Below are 17247 nucleotides of genomic sequence, written 5' to 3' on the forward strand. Positions count from 1 at the left end.
AAATAATGGGGGGTTGAGGGGGGTTGAGGGGGGGTTGAGGGGGGGGATTCGAGAAGGGGGGGAGCATAGGGGATGGTTTGGGTGGAGTCTATTGTGGTATGTCAGATATTAGTTTTTTTGTCGAAGTATCAATCCAATCTAAACATAAATAAAGAAGTTATGGCAATTTTAGCAAAATTTAATAATCTGAATTTGAGAGTCAAGGTCATTCAAAGGTCAAGGTAAAATTCAACTTGCCAGGTACAGTACCCCCATGATAGCATGAAAGTATTTGAAGTTTAAAAGCAATAGCCTTGATACTTCAGAAGTAAAGTGGATCTAAACACAAAATGTTACGATATATTCAAAGTTACTAAGTCAAAAAAGGGCCATAATTCCGTAAAAATGACAATCAGAGTTATGCAACTTGTCCTTTACTGTCCTCTTATGATAGTTTGCGATTGTTTCAAGTATGAAAGCAATAGCTATGATACTTTAGGGGTAAAGTGGACCAAAACACAAAACTAAACCAAATTTTCTAGTATAAAGAGCCCATAATTCCGTCAAAATGCCAGTCAGAGTTACATAACTTTGCCTGCACAGTCACCTTACGATAGTTAGTAAGTGTTGCAAGTATGAAAGCAATAGCTTTAATACTTTAGGAAAAAAGTAGACCTAAACACAAAACTTAACCAAATTTTCAATTTTATAAGTATAAAAAGGGCGCATAATTCTGTCAAAATGCAAGTCAGAGTTACATAACTTTGCCTGCACAGTCCCCTTATGATAGTTAGTAAGTGTTGCAAGTATGAAAGCAATAGCTTTGATACTTATGGAATAAAATGGACCCTAACACAAAACTTTACCAAAATGTTCAATTTTTTAAGTATAAAAAGGGCACATAATTCTGTCAAAATGCAAGCCACAGTTATCTAACTTTGCCTGCCCAGTCACCTCATGATAGTAAGTAAGTGTACAAAGTTTGAATGCAATAGCATTGATACTTTACGAGAAAAGTGGACCTAAACGCAAAACTTAACCGGACGCCGACGCCGACACCGACGCCGACGCCAAGGTGATGATAATAGCACATTATATTTTTTTTTTCAAAAAAAAGATGAGCTAAGAACATAATTGGCTTTGCCAAATAATTATATAGGGCTAAGTAAGTAAGTAAACCCTTTTGTCAGGGTCGCACGGGGCCCTTAAAGTCCCGGGCCCGTAGGAAGTTGCCTTCTCTGCCTTATTGGTAACTCAGGACTGCATTCAATGGCAAATCATACTTTACAGACATTAATAAGTTATTTAAATAACACCAGGAATTGTTGTTTGTATAAGGTTACCCCCATATTATATAGTTGTCATTTTAATGTTGGTCGAAATTAAACTGTAATTGATTTATTTTATTTTATACTCAATAAAGTGAAGATACAGACCAACTCAAAGTAGTACAAAATACTACACCACTTCTATTTCTAAAGACAGAGAGACAGACAGACAGACAAACACACATACATGAAAACAGACAGACAGACAGACAGACATACAGACATACAGACAGACAGACAGACAGACAGACAGACAGACAGACAGACAGACAGACAGACAGACAGACAGACAGACAGACAGAAAGACAGACAGGCAGGCAGACAGACAGACAGACAGACAGACAGACAGACAGACAGACAGACAGACAGACAGACAGACAGACAGACAGACAGACAGACAGACAGACAGACAGACAGACAGACAGACAGACAGACAGACAGACAGACATCCCACATTAATCTAATATTCCCTCCTCTCCTCTATTGTGAAGGCAGAAAGGGATAATTATTAAGTTACATCATATTTCCTTGCTTATTTGCATATGATACAACACACATTCCTGACAATTTAGCCATTTAAACAAATGTCAAGAACATTAAATGGCTAAAGCTTAATGGAAGATTCAATGTTATATTATTCCCAAATGAAGGCTGTATGTCTTACAAAAGATATATCTCATTTCGTTTGTAACATGATTATCCCATTTATAGCTTATCGTTGTACATTTTTATGAGCTAACACAACCACAAAAACGTGACCATGATATTATGGAAGTTGTAAAATTTGGACTTAAGGCAACTATTGCTAATTGATAAAACTAATTAGTTTTTTTTTCATTAATTCGGACAGTGACAGCAGGCCAACTTAATTAATCCCAGGACTGTCAATGTGTTTCCAACATTTTGCAATTTTATTCTTATGATTGTGTTTTATTTAAAAGAGGTTATGCTTGGTTAACATCATATTCGCTAGCAGTTTTATGATAAATGGATCAAGATATTATTATGGAAACCTAACAAAAAATATAGGAAAAGCAATCTCTTAAAAAAGTAAAACAGTGTAGATAAAAGCACAACAAGGAAAGTACATCTTTTATACACAGAGAATGGTCCATACAACAAAATACACAGACCAATCAAATAAATTGGTGAATTATCAAAGTGATCAGGATCAGTTTGTAATATAGCAAACAATGAAACTTCAGAAACTATATCTGGAGAGAAATTATTGTTATAATATACTTATTAAACACATAAACATGAAATGATCAAAATCTGGGATGAAAGCCTTGGAGTGGTCAAAGTAAATAATTAGTGGTTTAACAAGGTTAAAGGGCTAGGCGAACCTCTCATTTACCCCAGATTGACAACAAACCAAACACGCATCTAAAACTTATTTTAATCAAATGTAACTTTGCAGCCAGAAGAGAATATTCCACACATATTTTGTGTATTAATGCCGTCAATATTATAAAACTATTAAAATGATCAGGATTCAAGCAGGACTGACACTCAGGCCTACAAAAATAGTCAATAAGAACCTAAAAATATTAAATGAGAATTTTACCATTCTAAGTCGCGTTTTTTATAATAAGTTAGCACAGACATATTGTCATCTCAGTTACATGGCATGAATAATGACTTAACTTATTTCACATACCCAAGTGCACCTGAGACAACTAGTTCAATTAAAAAAAAACAACAACATTTTTTAGAGTTTATAAACATGAGATATATGTGTGACGCAATAATTTTAAACAAACTTTTTACATTATAATTTTATTGTTACAAGTGATATGCCCCCTTAAAAAGTTCTTAACAAACAAGAGTTCATGATGGGTCCGAAGAGCTTTCTGTTAATAACCTGGGATTACAATTCACATTATATTGATTTTATCTTCATTCTTACTCTTTTTTACAATTTTAATTTCCTCTTCAAAGACATTCAACAACATTTAAATATTTCCATAACAGATTTGTGTGGGGTATACAGAATAGTTTATATATTTGTAATGTTGCTTTGCATATATCTTCCTGCATTGCATAAGGCTTATAATACGTATTACTAAATATTATGACCAAAGACATGACTATAAATACAATCATTCCCAGTACTTTTACGTAAATTAACGTGGTATAAGTAGCTTTCTTTGACCATCATATCACATCTGCATTAAAGAGTCACTTTTATGATGTCTGTTCCATAAAACATGATGTAAGAGGCAACAATACACAAATATATGTCAAGGAAATTTCTGCCATTGTAAATGTTTATTATCCGAGTAGGTATTTGACACAATTTTATGAACAATATTCAAGGAGGTAATAGGTATATATGATAGAAATATTCAACTCAATAAAGTATTAATTAACTACATAACAAGGCCTGTGCTAAAGTTGAAAGTAAAAAGGCGAAGCTTCAGCTTTTGTCACTGGACCTCGAAAATTGTAGCTAGAGAAGTTAAATCATTTAAATTGTTTCGATGACCATATTAGATGATTTTATAAGTGATTTTATAAAATATATAGAGAACAACAGATAACTGCCTGATCTTTTTGTAATATATCAGGTGAGGCTTAGAAAAATATAACAGCGAGGCTTGACGAGCCGTTATTATATTTGTGCCGAGCCCGACATATTACAAAACGATCAGGTAGTAACCTGTGTTTCTGTTTATCATACCCCCGATTTTAAAGAAATAATGAAAAAATCGCTAGGACGCTGCATTTTTTAGCGGGAAAGAACATATTTATTGTCGTTTGATGTGATAATAATGATGTCATGAGCACTTGCGCTTGTTTGTAAAACATCTTGGTATCAAATTGTTTGTTTTGTTGAATCTGTTTCGATTTTACTAAAAATGCTTTTTTATAGCTGATTCCGAGTATTATGGCAAACGTTTTATCATCGACTGATATAAAAACTTCCTGTTGAACTGATATAAAACATATGGCAGGCAGTGTTATATCTGGAATATATCAATGCAGCGGTATGATTAAAAAAATATATCTGTTTCTCGGATTATTATTTGCATAATATCACTAGTTTAAATATTAATTATTATTAAACTATTGTAATTCTGAAATGCTCAGGACATATAGCGTCTCGCACTGTTCAAACTTCAAAATGACGTTTTAAAATGTTCACTACATAAATAAAAGGGAAACAGGTAACACTCACGACTGGCCAATATTTCATTGTTAGATTGATAATAATTATAATAATTATATTGTTAAAGTTTGCAGTTACTCTCTAAATCTAATGTTTCCGATTATACTAACATCCCTCAATTTAAGTGTGTATATTTTACACAATTTTAAGTTCTAAATTCTAAATTTACACTTAACATAAAAACGTAGTTAGTTCCCTGACGTTTAACTGTTGCATTGAGTCGAAATATACCATGTTTATCTGTCGAAGTATTGATTATTGACATTTTTAAACAATGTAAGACGCAATACACAATCACATGACCGGAAACTGTCTGACGTTTGTTACTAAGATTGAACTTCAATATTGAACGATAGAAATATCAAAAGTAAAACAAATGGCTTATAATAAAGAGGGTTCATAAAGGACGTGACTTTATTTTTTACTTTAATTGTTTCACCTGACAGGAATCTGACAGAAATACAGAGGCTGAATGGTTCTGTGACGACTGTCCTAAATTTTACTGTAGACAATGTGTGGAGTATCATAACTATCTTTACAAGAAGCATGCACTTTTGCGCAAAGAAAACATCAGCCTATGGCCTGAGACTGATGTGGTTGAACAAGAGATATGTAAGAAACACCGGAAAGAAAAACTGACAATATTCTGTGAGGAACACATTCAGCTGATATGTCATGTCTGTCATTTCCACAGTCATCAGTAAGTACGTATGCACTTGTTATGAAGATACTTTTTTAAATGTCTATACCAATTTTTAGCAATCCTTTATTTCTCCCAAGATAGTAAATATTTCATAAGAGTTCCTGATACATTGTTTTCAACTGTCTAATGTTTTGTCAACTGTCAACGTCATCTTATATTAGTTGAATATTGATATTTAACCACTGCATCACTCATGAAACAAGAGATAATTGGAAAATGCAGCAAAGTCATACCTGTGGCTTTGACCTATGCTTTCTTGACTTGATAATCATTGTGGGTCATTCTTGATAAAGAAAAAACAGCATAATGATTTAAATGATGCTAAGAGAGTTATAGATATAAATATATATAAACAATTGTGATGTATCAATCACATGTGACCTTGATCTTTGACCTCTTGACCTCAATATAACTTTTCTTTCCTCCTAACAAGCATAACAATATAGATGATTATAGATGAAATCATTATATATATATCATGCAGAAAACAATTTCTTTATACAAAATCATACGATCTTGACCTTTAACCTTGTGATCTCAAAATAAAACAAGCACATTTGATGAATTGATATCCCCTGCTTGACTAAATTTTGTTTATGGATGGGGGCAAATCCCTTAATAAACGATATAATATTATGGCTTAGGCTGGGGTTAAAAACGTCTTTTCCACCCATTTAACCACTTTTCCAATTTTTATGATCACATGTCAATGTGTTCTTGAAATAAATATAGTGCGCAAACAAATGTCATGCTCAAAACTTATGTGACCTTGTACTTTGACTTTGTAATATGTTTTTAAAGATAATGTGTGTGACAAAATAATATGATTCAAAATAAATTGTATGTCTTGGAATATTAACCATCCTTTGGGAAAACATATACATGATGATGTTAATTGATGTTTTTGTAGAAAATGCAGTCATTTGGTACTAATATCTGACAAAGTGAAACAGCTGCATCAAAAAGGAGACTTCAAGTAGTTGTCAGCAACTATTTATACACAACACAAACAGTTGATACTTGAGAAAGATGACTTATAGAAGAGTATTAAGTCTCTTGAGAAATCGTACAAGAAAATCCTGGAAGAAATCAATGCTTAACGAAAGACAATTAATGATTCTTTGGATAAACTGGAGAAATATACCAAGAAGGAGTGGGACACATTTCTGGTCACAATGAGAACATTAATTAAAACTGACATTGAAAACTGCAGTAATACCATCACAATATTACATGCCTTCATGATGAATTGCTGATAATAAAAGACAAAAGTGAAGCACTTTGTTTTATCAAGTACAGAAAATGTCTTGACCTGTCCCTTAAGGTAGAATTAGCTTTACAAGAAATGACACAAAGAATTAGAGGACACTAGCCTTTAAGCCTGATACAACCATCCAACAAACCCTTTTCACTCTCACAGGATTGGAACAAATACTGAGCACAATGGCACAATCACAAACAGGTGCAGTAAGCATGATGAAATCATAATAGTGAAGAGTAGTAATAGGTACAATGTGATGATTAAGGGTGATACAAACACATGCTGTATCACAGGTATCTGTGAGACAGCTTCTGGAGCACTCCTCATCACAGACCAGCACAACCGTTAAGTGAAGCTCCTGGATAGGACCTACAAGGTGGTGGCCCACTATGACTTGCCTAGTACACCATGGTCCATGTGCAGCATTGACTCCAGCCTGGTTGCTGTAACTATGAGTAACAAAGAAGTCCACTTTATCAGAGTGACCAATGGTCAGTTGATAAAGAACAGGATACTGAAGCGAGAACATTGTTGCATTGGTATTGCCCATCAGGATGGTTACCTGTACATTACAGATGGTACAGCTCTGTTTCACTATACTGTGGATGGAACACTGGTGAGGGAGATGTTTCGTGATACATCAGGTCCATGCACAGGTAATATTTATTCCTAGCAATATTCTAATGTTCAAAACTTGTAAGACCATGCTTCTACTGTCACTGAAATGAAGCTCCACATACTAGTAATCTTATCAAACAAATATTGTTTGTAAATAATGATCAGCACAGCTTGAAACAAATTATTTATGTAGTTTTTAATGCATATTCCGTAATACGAGGTTTTGCAAATCAAGGAAATATTGTTATGAAACATATACAATTATATATTTAATTTAGACAATTATATCTTTGATAATTATTCCACAAAGTCAAACACTTAACCTACGTATCTAAATAAATAAATTGTTGACATTACTGCACTTTATGTTTAATAATCATAATTATTATTTTATAAAGTGTTTTATGTATGTACTAAATAAAATAATACAACTGGACTTAATTTTGTAAGAAGAACATTAGACGACTCGCTACTTTTTATATCACACTTTCATTTCAACATTATAACAACACCTCATCATCACTGTCTTCCATACCACAGTTACCTCCTGGGCAGTGAGTCCAGATGGAGACAAGATATATGTGATTTATGAGTCCAGTAAACAGCTGGTCACACTATCCAATGATGGCAGAAAGATCTCCACCCTGACTGATATTCAACTGAACCCTCTTATAGCAGTACTACAAGGCCAACATGTGACAGATAAAGGACAAGTTCTGGTGTGCGGATACTATAAAGACATAATCACCCAGATGGACAAAGATGGGAGACAGACTCTGGCAGGGATGGTCACACAGAAGGATGGTGTGACTAGCCCATTATATGTATACTACAGTAAGCACAGAGACTCAATCATTGTAGGAATGATGCGAGATAATGACATTTCAGTGTTTAAGGCACAGTGACTGTTGCAGTAGGATGACATACATGTATGCTAATGTACACAGTCATATAAACAGTTGTCATTTAAAATAGTGTTGCAGTTTTGTGTACAATGTACATTGACTGTTGGAATAGGAAATATTCAATATTCCCTGTATAATTTATTACAAATATCAAATGAAGCATGTCTTTACCATATCGGTATCAGTGAGAAATTGAAATAGAAATATGCTCAAATATCATACGTAAAAGAAACAACTAATTAGTTTAATTGAAACTAGGTTTGAAAGGATGGTTCGAACATTGAAGAACAGACTGTAACAATGATTTTGTTTGAGGATCAGTTCACTTATTGTTTATAAATATCTTATGATATTTTTATGATATGCATGTCATTAATTTGTGTATGAACATTGTCTGTCCGTGTGTCAAGTATTTGTTAAACTTTTACAATGTATTTAAGACACTGTTGGTAAATGACATATTCAATATTCCCTGTATGAAACACATATCCAATGAAGCATGTCTTTACCAAATCGGTATCAGTGAGAAATTGAAATTGAAATTGAAATATGCTAATACATAATTAACAAAAAATGCAAATCGAATAGCTTAATCGAAACCTGGTTTGAAAAGATTGTACAAACATTAAAGAACAGTCTATTAAAATGATTTCTTTTGACGATTAGTTTACTTATGGTATTGCTCATCATATGCAAGTCTGTCAGTTTGTCAAGTATTTTGTAACTTATATTTATGTGAGTATACTATATAACATAGAAACAGAGAAAACCTGGGGTTGGGGTGGAGTTATGCATTCACACGTAATAATACAAAAAGTGTGGGTGAGTTATTCATTAATTTAATTGGTGTATATATGTATTATTTTAGTGTGTAAATAAAATGTAGTCTTAATACTGTGTTGTGACTTTTAAAGTTTTAAACTTGCTCCCTGAAAATTGTAACAACTTGACAAAATTTCCAAATGACCATTCGCAAGGGAAATAACTGTGATATGAAAGCAGGAGTTATAGTTCTTATGCACTGGTCATCCACTGCTTGACAAGTTTGAATAAATTAAGTTCTAAGTTGATACCTCTTATAATTCCCTAGATAACATCTGAACACAATATAAGAATAAAATACTTAAAGGGGACAATCACTGGAAATATTGAAGCATGAGAAGTGGCTTTGTGATAGTTACATCGCATCACCTTAATTAGATCTACCCACCTATTATAGTGTTACCTTGTTTAATTTTCAAGATATCCTCCAAACAAAATGGAAGAACTAAAATAAGCAAAGACCTATTTCTTAAAAATATTGGAGCAATAGAAACAAGTTTTCAAGTTATGCTTCAGGAAAAAATGTATATGCAAAAAGAGCGTTGTTTTGTAGAATGTCTTTCTTTAATAAAAGGTGCATACCATTTGTAATTGTTAATGTAGGACGATAACAATAGGACGTGTGCGAAGTTAGCCAATTTAGCCTATTTAGCCGGTTAAGTACATAAGTTGATACATACATCCTTTTTATCCTATTTAGCCTATTGAGATGCAATATTAGGCATATTTTGCCTATTTAGCAAGTTTGGAACATTTAAGGGCCCCTTTCGGAAAATCAAGAGTCATCCCCCGAGAGCGACCTAGGGCATGCTTAACTCCCGTTGGCTGCTTGTCGGGCTGATATAGTTTCGGCCCGGTGTTTTAATTAGAGTCTGCGTCACCTACAGCCTATTTAAGCGAATTAGGCTCTATTTACATTGCGTGTGGGTATGCACCTTTAAGGGCCCTTTCGAACAAACAAGAGTTATCCCTCGAAGCGACCTAGTGCACGCTGAACTCCCGTCAGCTGCCTGTCTTCCTGATCTAGTTTCGGCCCGGGGTTTTAATTAGGGTCGGCGTCACCTACAGCCTATTTAGCGTATGAATCATGCTCTATTTACATGGCGAGTTTGTATGCACCTTTAAGGGCCCTTTTTGGAAAAACAAGAGTTATCCCCCGGAAGCGACCTAGTGGAAGCTAAAGTCCCGTTGGCTCCCTGTCGGGCTGATTTAGTTTCGGCCCGGGATTTTAATGAGGGCCTGCGTCACCTACAGCCTATTTAGCAAATTAGGCTCTATTCACATGGTGAGTGGGTATGCATCTTTAAGGGCCCCTTTCGGACAAACAAGAGTTATCCCCGCAAGCGGCCTAGTGCACGACTACTGCCTGTCGGGCTGATCTAGTTTCGGCCCGGGGTTTTAATTAGGGTTGGCGTCACCTACAGCCTATTTAGCGTATGTGTAATGCTCTATTTACATGGCGAGTGGGTATGCACCTTTAAGGGCTTTTTTGGCAAACAAAAGCTATCCCCCGGAAGCGACCTAGTGCAAGCTGAACTCCCTTTGGCTGCCTGTCGGGCTGATCTAATTTCGGTCCTAGGTTCTAATTATGGTCGGCGTCACCTACAGCCTATTTAGCGAATAAGGCTATATTTACATGACGAGTCAGTATGCACCTTTAAGGGCCCTTTTCGGACAAACAAGAGTTTTCCCCCGGAAGCGATCTAGTGCACGTTAAACTCCTGTTGGCTGCCTGCCGGGCTGATCTAGTTTCGGCCCGGGTTTTTTATTAGGGTCGGCGTCACCTACAGCCTATTTAGCAAGTTAGGCTCTATGTACATGACGAGTGAGTATGCACCTTTAAGGGCCCCCTGCGGACAAACAAGAGTTATCCCCCGGAAGCGACCTAGTGCACGCTGAACTCCCGTCAGCTGCCTGTCGTCCTGATCTAGTTTCGGTCCGGGGTTTTAATAAGGGTCGGCGTCACCTACAGACTATTTTAGCGTATGTATTATGCTCTATTTATCAAATTAGGCTCTATTTACATGGCGAGTGGATATGCACCTTTCGGTGGCAGTCTACAGTTTGTTAGCCCTATTGCGCATTGGCCCTGGTCAATTTCCTGATTTTAAGGTGTAAGGCCTAACAAAATTGTTTTTTTCTCTCCAGAAGCTGAAATGTAAGTAACAATGGTCAATATTCTAGTAATTTCACTTGTTTTTAGTAAATCGAAACTAAGTAACCTTGATTTTAGTCAACATTCTGCACATGCTCAGTGAGAAGTAAACACATGTACTTCCTGCTTAAAGCAGCCGGCATTTGACATATTTCAACAGTGGGTTTAAATAAGTTAGGAGTGCAAACAAGTTTAATGGTAATGACCCATTATGTTTGGCTCAGTTTGAAAGCATTTGTTGTGATAGTGCAAAGCTTGTTGTTGACTGTGTGCGTAATCTTGCCCGAAAAAATACATGTGATTGTCGGGTTTATCTAAAAATGGGGTTCGGAGACCCCCGAAAAGGTATATGTTACCCCAGATATCAATTTAAAGAGCATTTTCTGAATTGTTTTGTGCTTTATTTTCAAGCTGTTGATGAGCTGCACTGAATAGTGTCTGAATCTATTTTTGGTTGTGACTGGAGGCCTTGTTTTGCGGGTGTTTTGCAGACCAGTGGTTGTCGGCCTAGGGATTTTCAACGCTGAAATCCCGTCAGCTGCCTGTCGGGCTGATCTAGTGTCGGCCCGGGGTTTTAATTAGGATCTACGTCACCTACAGCCTATTTATCGAATTAGGCTCTATTTACACGGCGACTGGGTATGCACCTTTAAGGGCCCCTTTCGGACAAACAAGAGTTATCCCCCGGAAGCGACCTAGTGCACGCTTAAATCCCGTCAGCTTCCGGTCGTCCTGATCTAGTTTCCGCCCGGGGTTTTAATTAGGGTCTGCGTCACCTACAGCCTATAAAGCGAATTAGGCTCTATTTACATGGCGAGTTGGTATGCACCTTTAAGGGCCATTTTCGGACAAACAAGAGTTATCCCCCGGAAGCGACTTAGGGCAAGCTGAACTCCCGTCTTCGGAGCCTTTCAATATACGAAGATTAACAATCCTTTCAATTTCAGTTTAAAATACCCAACACTTTATAATTGTGTGACATGTTTGGCTTACTTTATCTGAAAATTGCTGATTTTGTAGTCATTTGTATTGGTAATTTACAGGACAGAACAAAGGATTGTCATCCTTATATGTTTATGTAAAACAAGTGACCCCAAGCGTAAGGCAAGTTTTGACATCAGGGGCATAATGTTAAATAACTCGGTAGAGTTTTGTATATTCTATATACTAAATGTGGAAGTCATGTGCATTGCGGTTTAAGTTTATCAGTGTAAGTAACAGTAGTAAGCCCTCTGGCCCAGGGGTCACCAGTTTTACTTAAACCAGTTTAATTCAGTTAGGGAGAAACACTGTTTTAATATGTCCTCTATGGCAAAAAAACATTGATCATATTTCCAAACATTATAACAAAGTACAAAAGCACGAGTATAAAGCGAGAGCTAAGAATAACTAATATGTATGGCGTTATCTCCAAATTACTGTCATTCACAGCATGGGCTCTAGTACTGTATTAACAAATATTGTTTTGTAATTTTGTGTTAAAGTTGTTTAAAAAGCGACGAGTGTTTCATTTCATTTAAATTGAATGATAAAATGTACCAAAGTGTTGCTATTGGACCTATTTTGTGCTTTTTAGCAGCCACTCAATATTGACACTGAATGAAGAATACTACAAATGGAATTGCACTCAGAATCATAGCCAAATAAAGCCTTTAATCGTTCTAATTGGCAAACGTACCGCCGAGGTTCAATTATGCACCCCTTCAAACTAATTAGCTCTGCGCATACATCATTAATTAACGACTGCAATAGTCTTGCAAAAAAAGTATTTTGAGATTCATCGCCTCTTCAAATAAAGACCAAAACGTTTGTCATGATTGCACGAAGTCTTTAGAATTACGAATAATTGAAACGGTATTGAATTATATCGTTTGCGTTCATGAACAAACGTGACATTTCTAGCCGAACTATGTATGCGATCTATTCTTACATCACCGTTGCTTTTAATTGCTTTTAATTGCTTGCAATACTCAAGATTCAATCCCTGAAGGTATTATACATACAACATACAATCCAAACATGGTGCATGCCTCAACTAAAAATTAAAAAAAATCGAAAAATAATTCACAATATATCACGCAACAAAACAGTTAAACCGTAATGTACTCCGGGTACAAACAAAGTACTAACACGTACCCGGCCAATTTTTACTGTAACCGATTTTTATCCCCGCCCACAATCCGATGTCGTAAAACTCGCTACGGGAAACAAAACAAAATTCTCTTTGAACACAACCTGCCTCATCATGCTTTTTTAAGTAGGAGATGCGATAATGTAGAGGCAATTTTACAGAATATTGACATAAATATAAACATACTTAATTTGAAAATAATTCGCCGACAACGGCCAATTTCGCGTAAAAATTTCCGGGTTAGTTTCAGTATATTTTTCGTGTCCGAGATACATTTAAGTATATTTAAGAGTACCCGGGGTACATTTAAGTAGTAGTCGAGTCGACAATGAACAATTGAGCATCAGTAAATTACCCTAAACGTAGGTAACCAAATACCCCATATGGCACCAATTATAATGATAAAAGTCAAATAAATTTTTAAAAGTCTAACATGAATAAGGAGTTGTCATGATTAATAAGAACACCATGACCACATTTATCTGTTTCTTATTTGCGAAAGTTTTCTATCTTTTGTTTTATTTACACTGTCGTTTTTTTTCCATTCCATTCAAATGTGTGACACGCGTTCGGACTATTGCCAAAATGTCAATATGTAAACTAGTCCCGCACTCTGGATCAGCAGACGAGTTATTGCTTAAATCTCACGGTGGATTCCGGAGATAGTTGATGTATCATGATTGCTAGTCCCTTCAGATAAAATCAAATCTTGTTAGTTCCAAAGCGGCCCTTTAAGCTGCATACCCACTCGCCATTTAAATAGAGCATAATACGCTAAATAGGCTGTAGGTGATTCCGACCATAATTAAAACCCCTGGGCCGAAACTAGATCAGCCCGGCAGGCAGCCGACGGGATTACAGCGTGCACTAGGTCGCTTCCGCGGAATAACTCTTGTTATTCCGAAAGCGCCCATTAAAAGTGCATACCCATTCGAGATGTAAATTGAGCATAATACGCTAAATAGGCTTATGTGAAGAAGAAACAATTTAAAACCGCGGGCCGTAACTAGATCATCCCGATAGGCAGCCAACGGGAGCACTAGATCGCTTTCGGGTGATAACTCTTGTTTGTCCGAAAGCGGCTCTAAATGGCGCATACAACCTCGCAATGTAAATAGCGACTATTACGCTAAATAGGCCGTATGTGACGCGCACCCTAATGAAAACCTCGGGTCGAAACTAAATCAGCCCGACAAGCAGCCGACGTGAGTTCATCGTGCACTATGTCGCTTCCGGGGGATAACGTGTTTGTCCAAAAACTGCCTTTAAAGGTGTATACCCACTCGCCATGTACATAGCGCATAATACGCTTAATAGGCTGAAGTTGACGCCGGACCTAATTAAACCCCCGGCCGAAACTACATGGACCCGACATGCAGCCGTCCAGTGTTCGGCGTGCACTGGGTCGCTCCCGGTGAATAACTCTTTTTTGTCCTGAAGCGGCCCTAAAAGGTGCATATTTACTCGCCATGTAAATAGCGCCTTATACGCTAAATAGGCTGTATTTGTCGCCGACCCTAATTAAAATCCCTGACCAAAACAAGGTAAGCCCGACAGGCATCCGACGCTTGTTGAGCGTGCACTATAAGTAGGGGAAAATTTTCAAAATTGTGTTACCCGTTTTACACTTTCAGATATCGACGTGAAAGGTATGGCGATGAAAATAAAGATGGAAGCAGAATTGGGGTACATCTATAAAGCACTAAAATGAGCGTTTCCATGGCAACAGTATGATTAAAATTTGAATTTCTACTAGTCTAAGTCTTTCCTAATATTGTTTTAAACTAATGGAAATATTTTCATGAAACTAGGCATGTTACTTTATAATATACTAGTCATGACGATAATATACATATGCTTTGTAAATTTATGATGCCAAGGTCACAGTCAGAGGTCAAAGGTCAATATTTTGGATATTTTTTGGTTTTCAGACATTTGTGTTATATTTGTGTGCAATAAATTGTAACCTTTTTAAGAAATTATTTGTAACTAGCATGTGTCACACATTGTTGACCCTCAATTAAATATTTGTTTGTGTATGTTCAGGTAAGTGTCATCATTAGAGGTCAAAAGGTCACAAAATAAGCGATAAAGGTCAAATATGCACTATTTTTATGATTTTTTGGTTTTATAGTTCATCGTGCTTTTTTGTTTCAATAGATTCTTATAATAATTGTGAACACATAAAACACATCTGAATACGCTTCAATAGAAAAGACAGCAGCAGGGTAGTGCAGTTATAAAGTTCCAAAATAATCGTTTCCATGGCAACGGAAAATATTGAAAAATGTTTACTATCTACAAATAATACTTAATATCTTTTTAACACGTAGTGACATTTTGATATAACTTGGCATGCCATTGATTAATACCCTATTACTATTACACATTGACAATTACACCACCTTACCTCAATTTCAAGGTCAGTCTGAGGGGTCAAACATACCTTCATTTTGTCAGAAATACAAACTTGCAAATATAAACTGTAGGTTCAAAGCTCAAGTTAAGTGTCAATTTAGAGAACGTTTATTGCATTTTACAACGATAGAAAACAATGAGTATTTATAAACAACTGTTGAATGTCAATGCAGAGAACATTTATTGCATTTCATATGGATAGAAAATAATAAAACAACTTGTAACTGTCAGACATAGATCAATGTAATGAAATTTCAATCAAAACTAATTCGCATGTATACAAAAATATTTAGGGACAGAAATCATAAGGTGTTTTCATCGTTACAAATTGTATCACACTTATTTCATAAATATCAACAAATGTGATTTCTGTAATCACACTTATTATCACAGACTTATAGAATATTATTAACTTTTATCATATCTTAATCAATTAATAATATATAAGCAAAAGTATTAAACTGTTTTAAGCATTACATCATATATATTCAAAAGTGTTTATTGTAACTAAACTTATAAACATCACAAACCTTAATCATTTACACACTGTTCAAAAATTAATTGAATATGTTACAAGATAAACAATTTTAACTCTGACATTAGAGGCAACTGATTACAATATGCATCTGTATAATTCATGTATATCAAAACGTTACTGCTTAAGTGTGTGAACATTGTAAGATAATCACAATATATTATTAGAGACAAAACGATCTTCGGAAATTCGTAAATATCACAAAAACATAACTATTATTACAAATTCTTCAATATATTCTTATCACAGATAAAACATCTTTCGCATATATCACAAAAGCATCATCAATATTATCACAAATCTGTAAAAATATACTTATCACAAATAAAACAACTTTCGCATATTCGGGCGGGTTCTCCTTTAAACTATCATCATCGACAAACGGAGTTTCTGAAATGAATTTGGAAAATATGCATGTTTCATCGAGAAAACTGTATATATAAATGTACAATATAATGAAAATCTGAGCACCTACCCCAGGAATTGCTTACTCAATCGCTATATCGAATAATAATAATTTAACTTTAATTTGCTCAATACAGACATAGATTTGTGTTTGAGGATTGACTGCTGACATTTGATAAGCCCGCACGTGTAAAGAGACGGTGACACTAATTTTGTTAAAATATGCACGAAAGAGCAAATCTTTGTTCTACATGATCAACATGATCGTACCTGTCTTGGCGGCATCCTGTTTGCGTCTTTTGCGCTTCGGAAGTTCAGTCATACCAGGCCTCTTACTTTCAGTTTTCTCCAACAAAAGTCCACCACTCTTTGGACATGCTTCTGTCATCTGTTCCACTACGCTACTCAATGTTTCCCTTACACCCTCAAGACATTCTTTTGACTGGATCAGGAAACAGAGATTGTAATATTTGCTCAGCAGTTCTCGAACTTTTTTTTAACTTGCCTCTATTCCTGTTAATAGCGAAGAGGATAGAGGTTCGCAGTGTAGATTATCATCAGTTTGTTCTACCTCTCCTAGTCCTTCCATGGAGTTATCTTCATTTAGGAAACACGGTAGAGTGTTATCAGATTTGTTGAAGTGGTCGCCGTCGAGGTTGAAAATAGGGTTTGCAGTGTAGATATCGCACAGCGAAGAAAAAGACACGTCATCAAAATGACGAAATATTGCTGCAAAATGCTTACAGGCATATGGGTCTTCCGGAAGGGTCTGCACTCACATGATGGCATTGTCGCTTCCGTTCCGAGACAAATCG

At 35.8% G+C, this 17247-nt stretch overlaps 1 protein-coding gene across 1 annotated transcript in view; it reads right to left on the minus strand.

The window, feature by feature from the left end:
- Nucleotides 1-16679: 16679 nt before the first annotated feature.
- Nucleotides 16680-17247, minus strand: part of LOC127870086 (uncharacterized) — a 43178-nt gene continuing 42610 nt past the window's right edge. The window contains exon 13 of the mRNA XM_052412746.1: nt 16680-16874. Within this exon, the coding sequence (XP_052268706.1) occupies nt 16680-16874 (195 nt within the window). The remainder of the gene's footprint in view (nt 16875-17247) is intronic.

This window comes from Dreissena polymorpha, chromosome 2 (assembly GCF_020536995.1).
Source record: "Dreissena polymorpha isolate Duluth1 chromosome 2, UMN_Dpol_1.0, whole genome shotgun sequence".
Lineage (NCBI taxonomy): Eukaryota > Metazoa > Mollusca > Bivalvia > Myida > Dreissenidae > Dreissena > Dreissena polymorpha.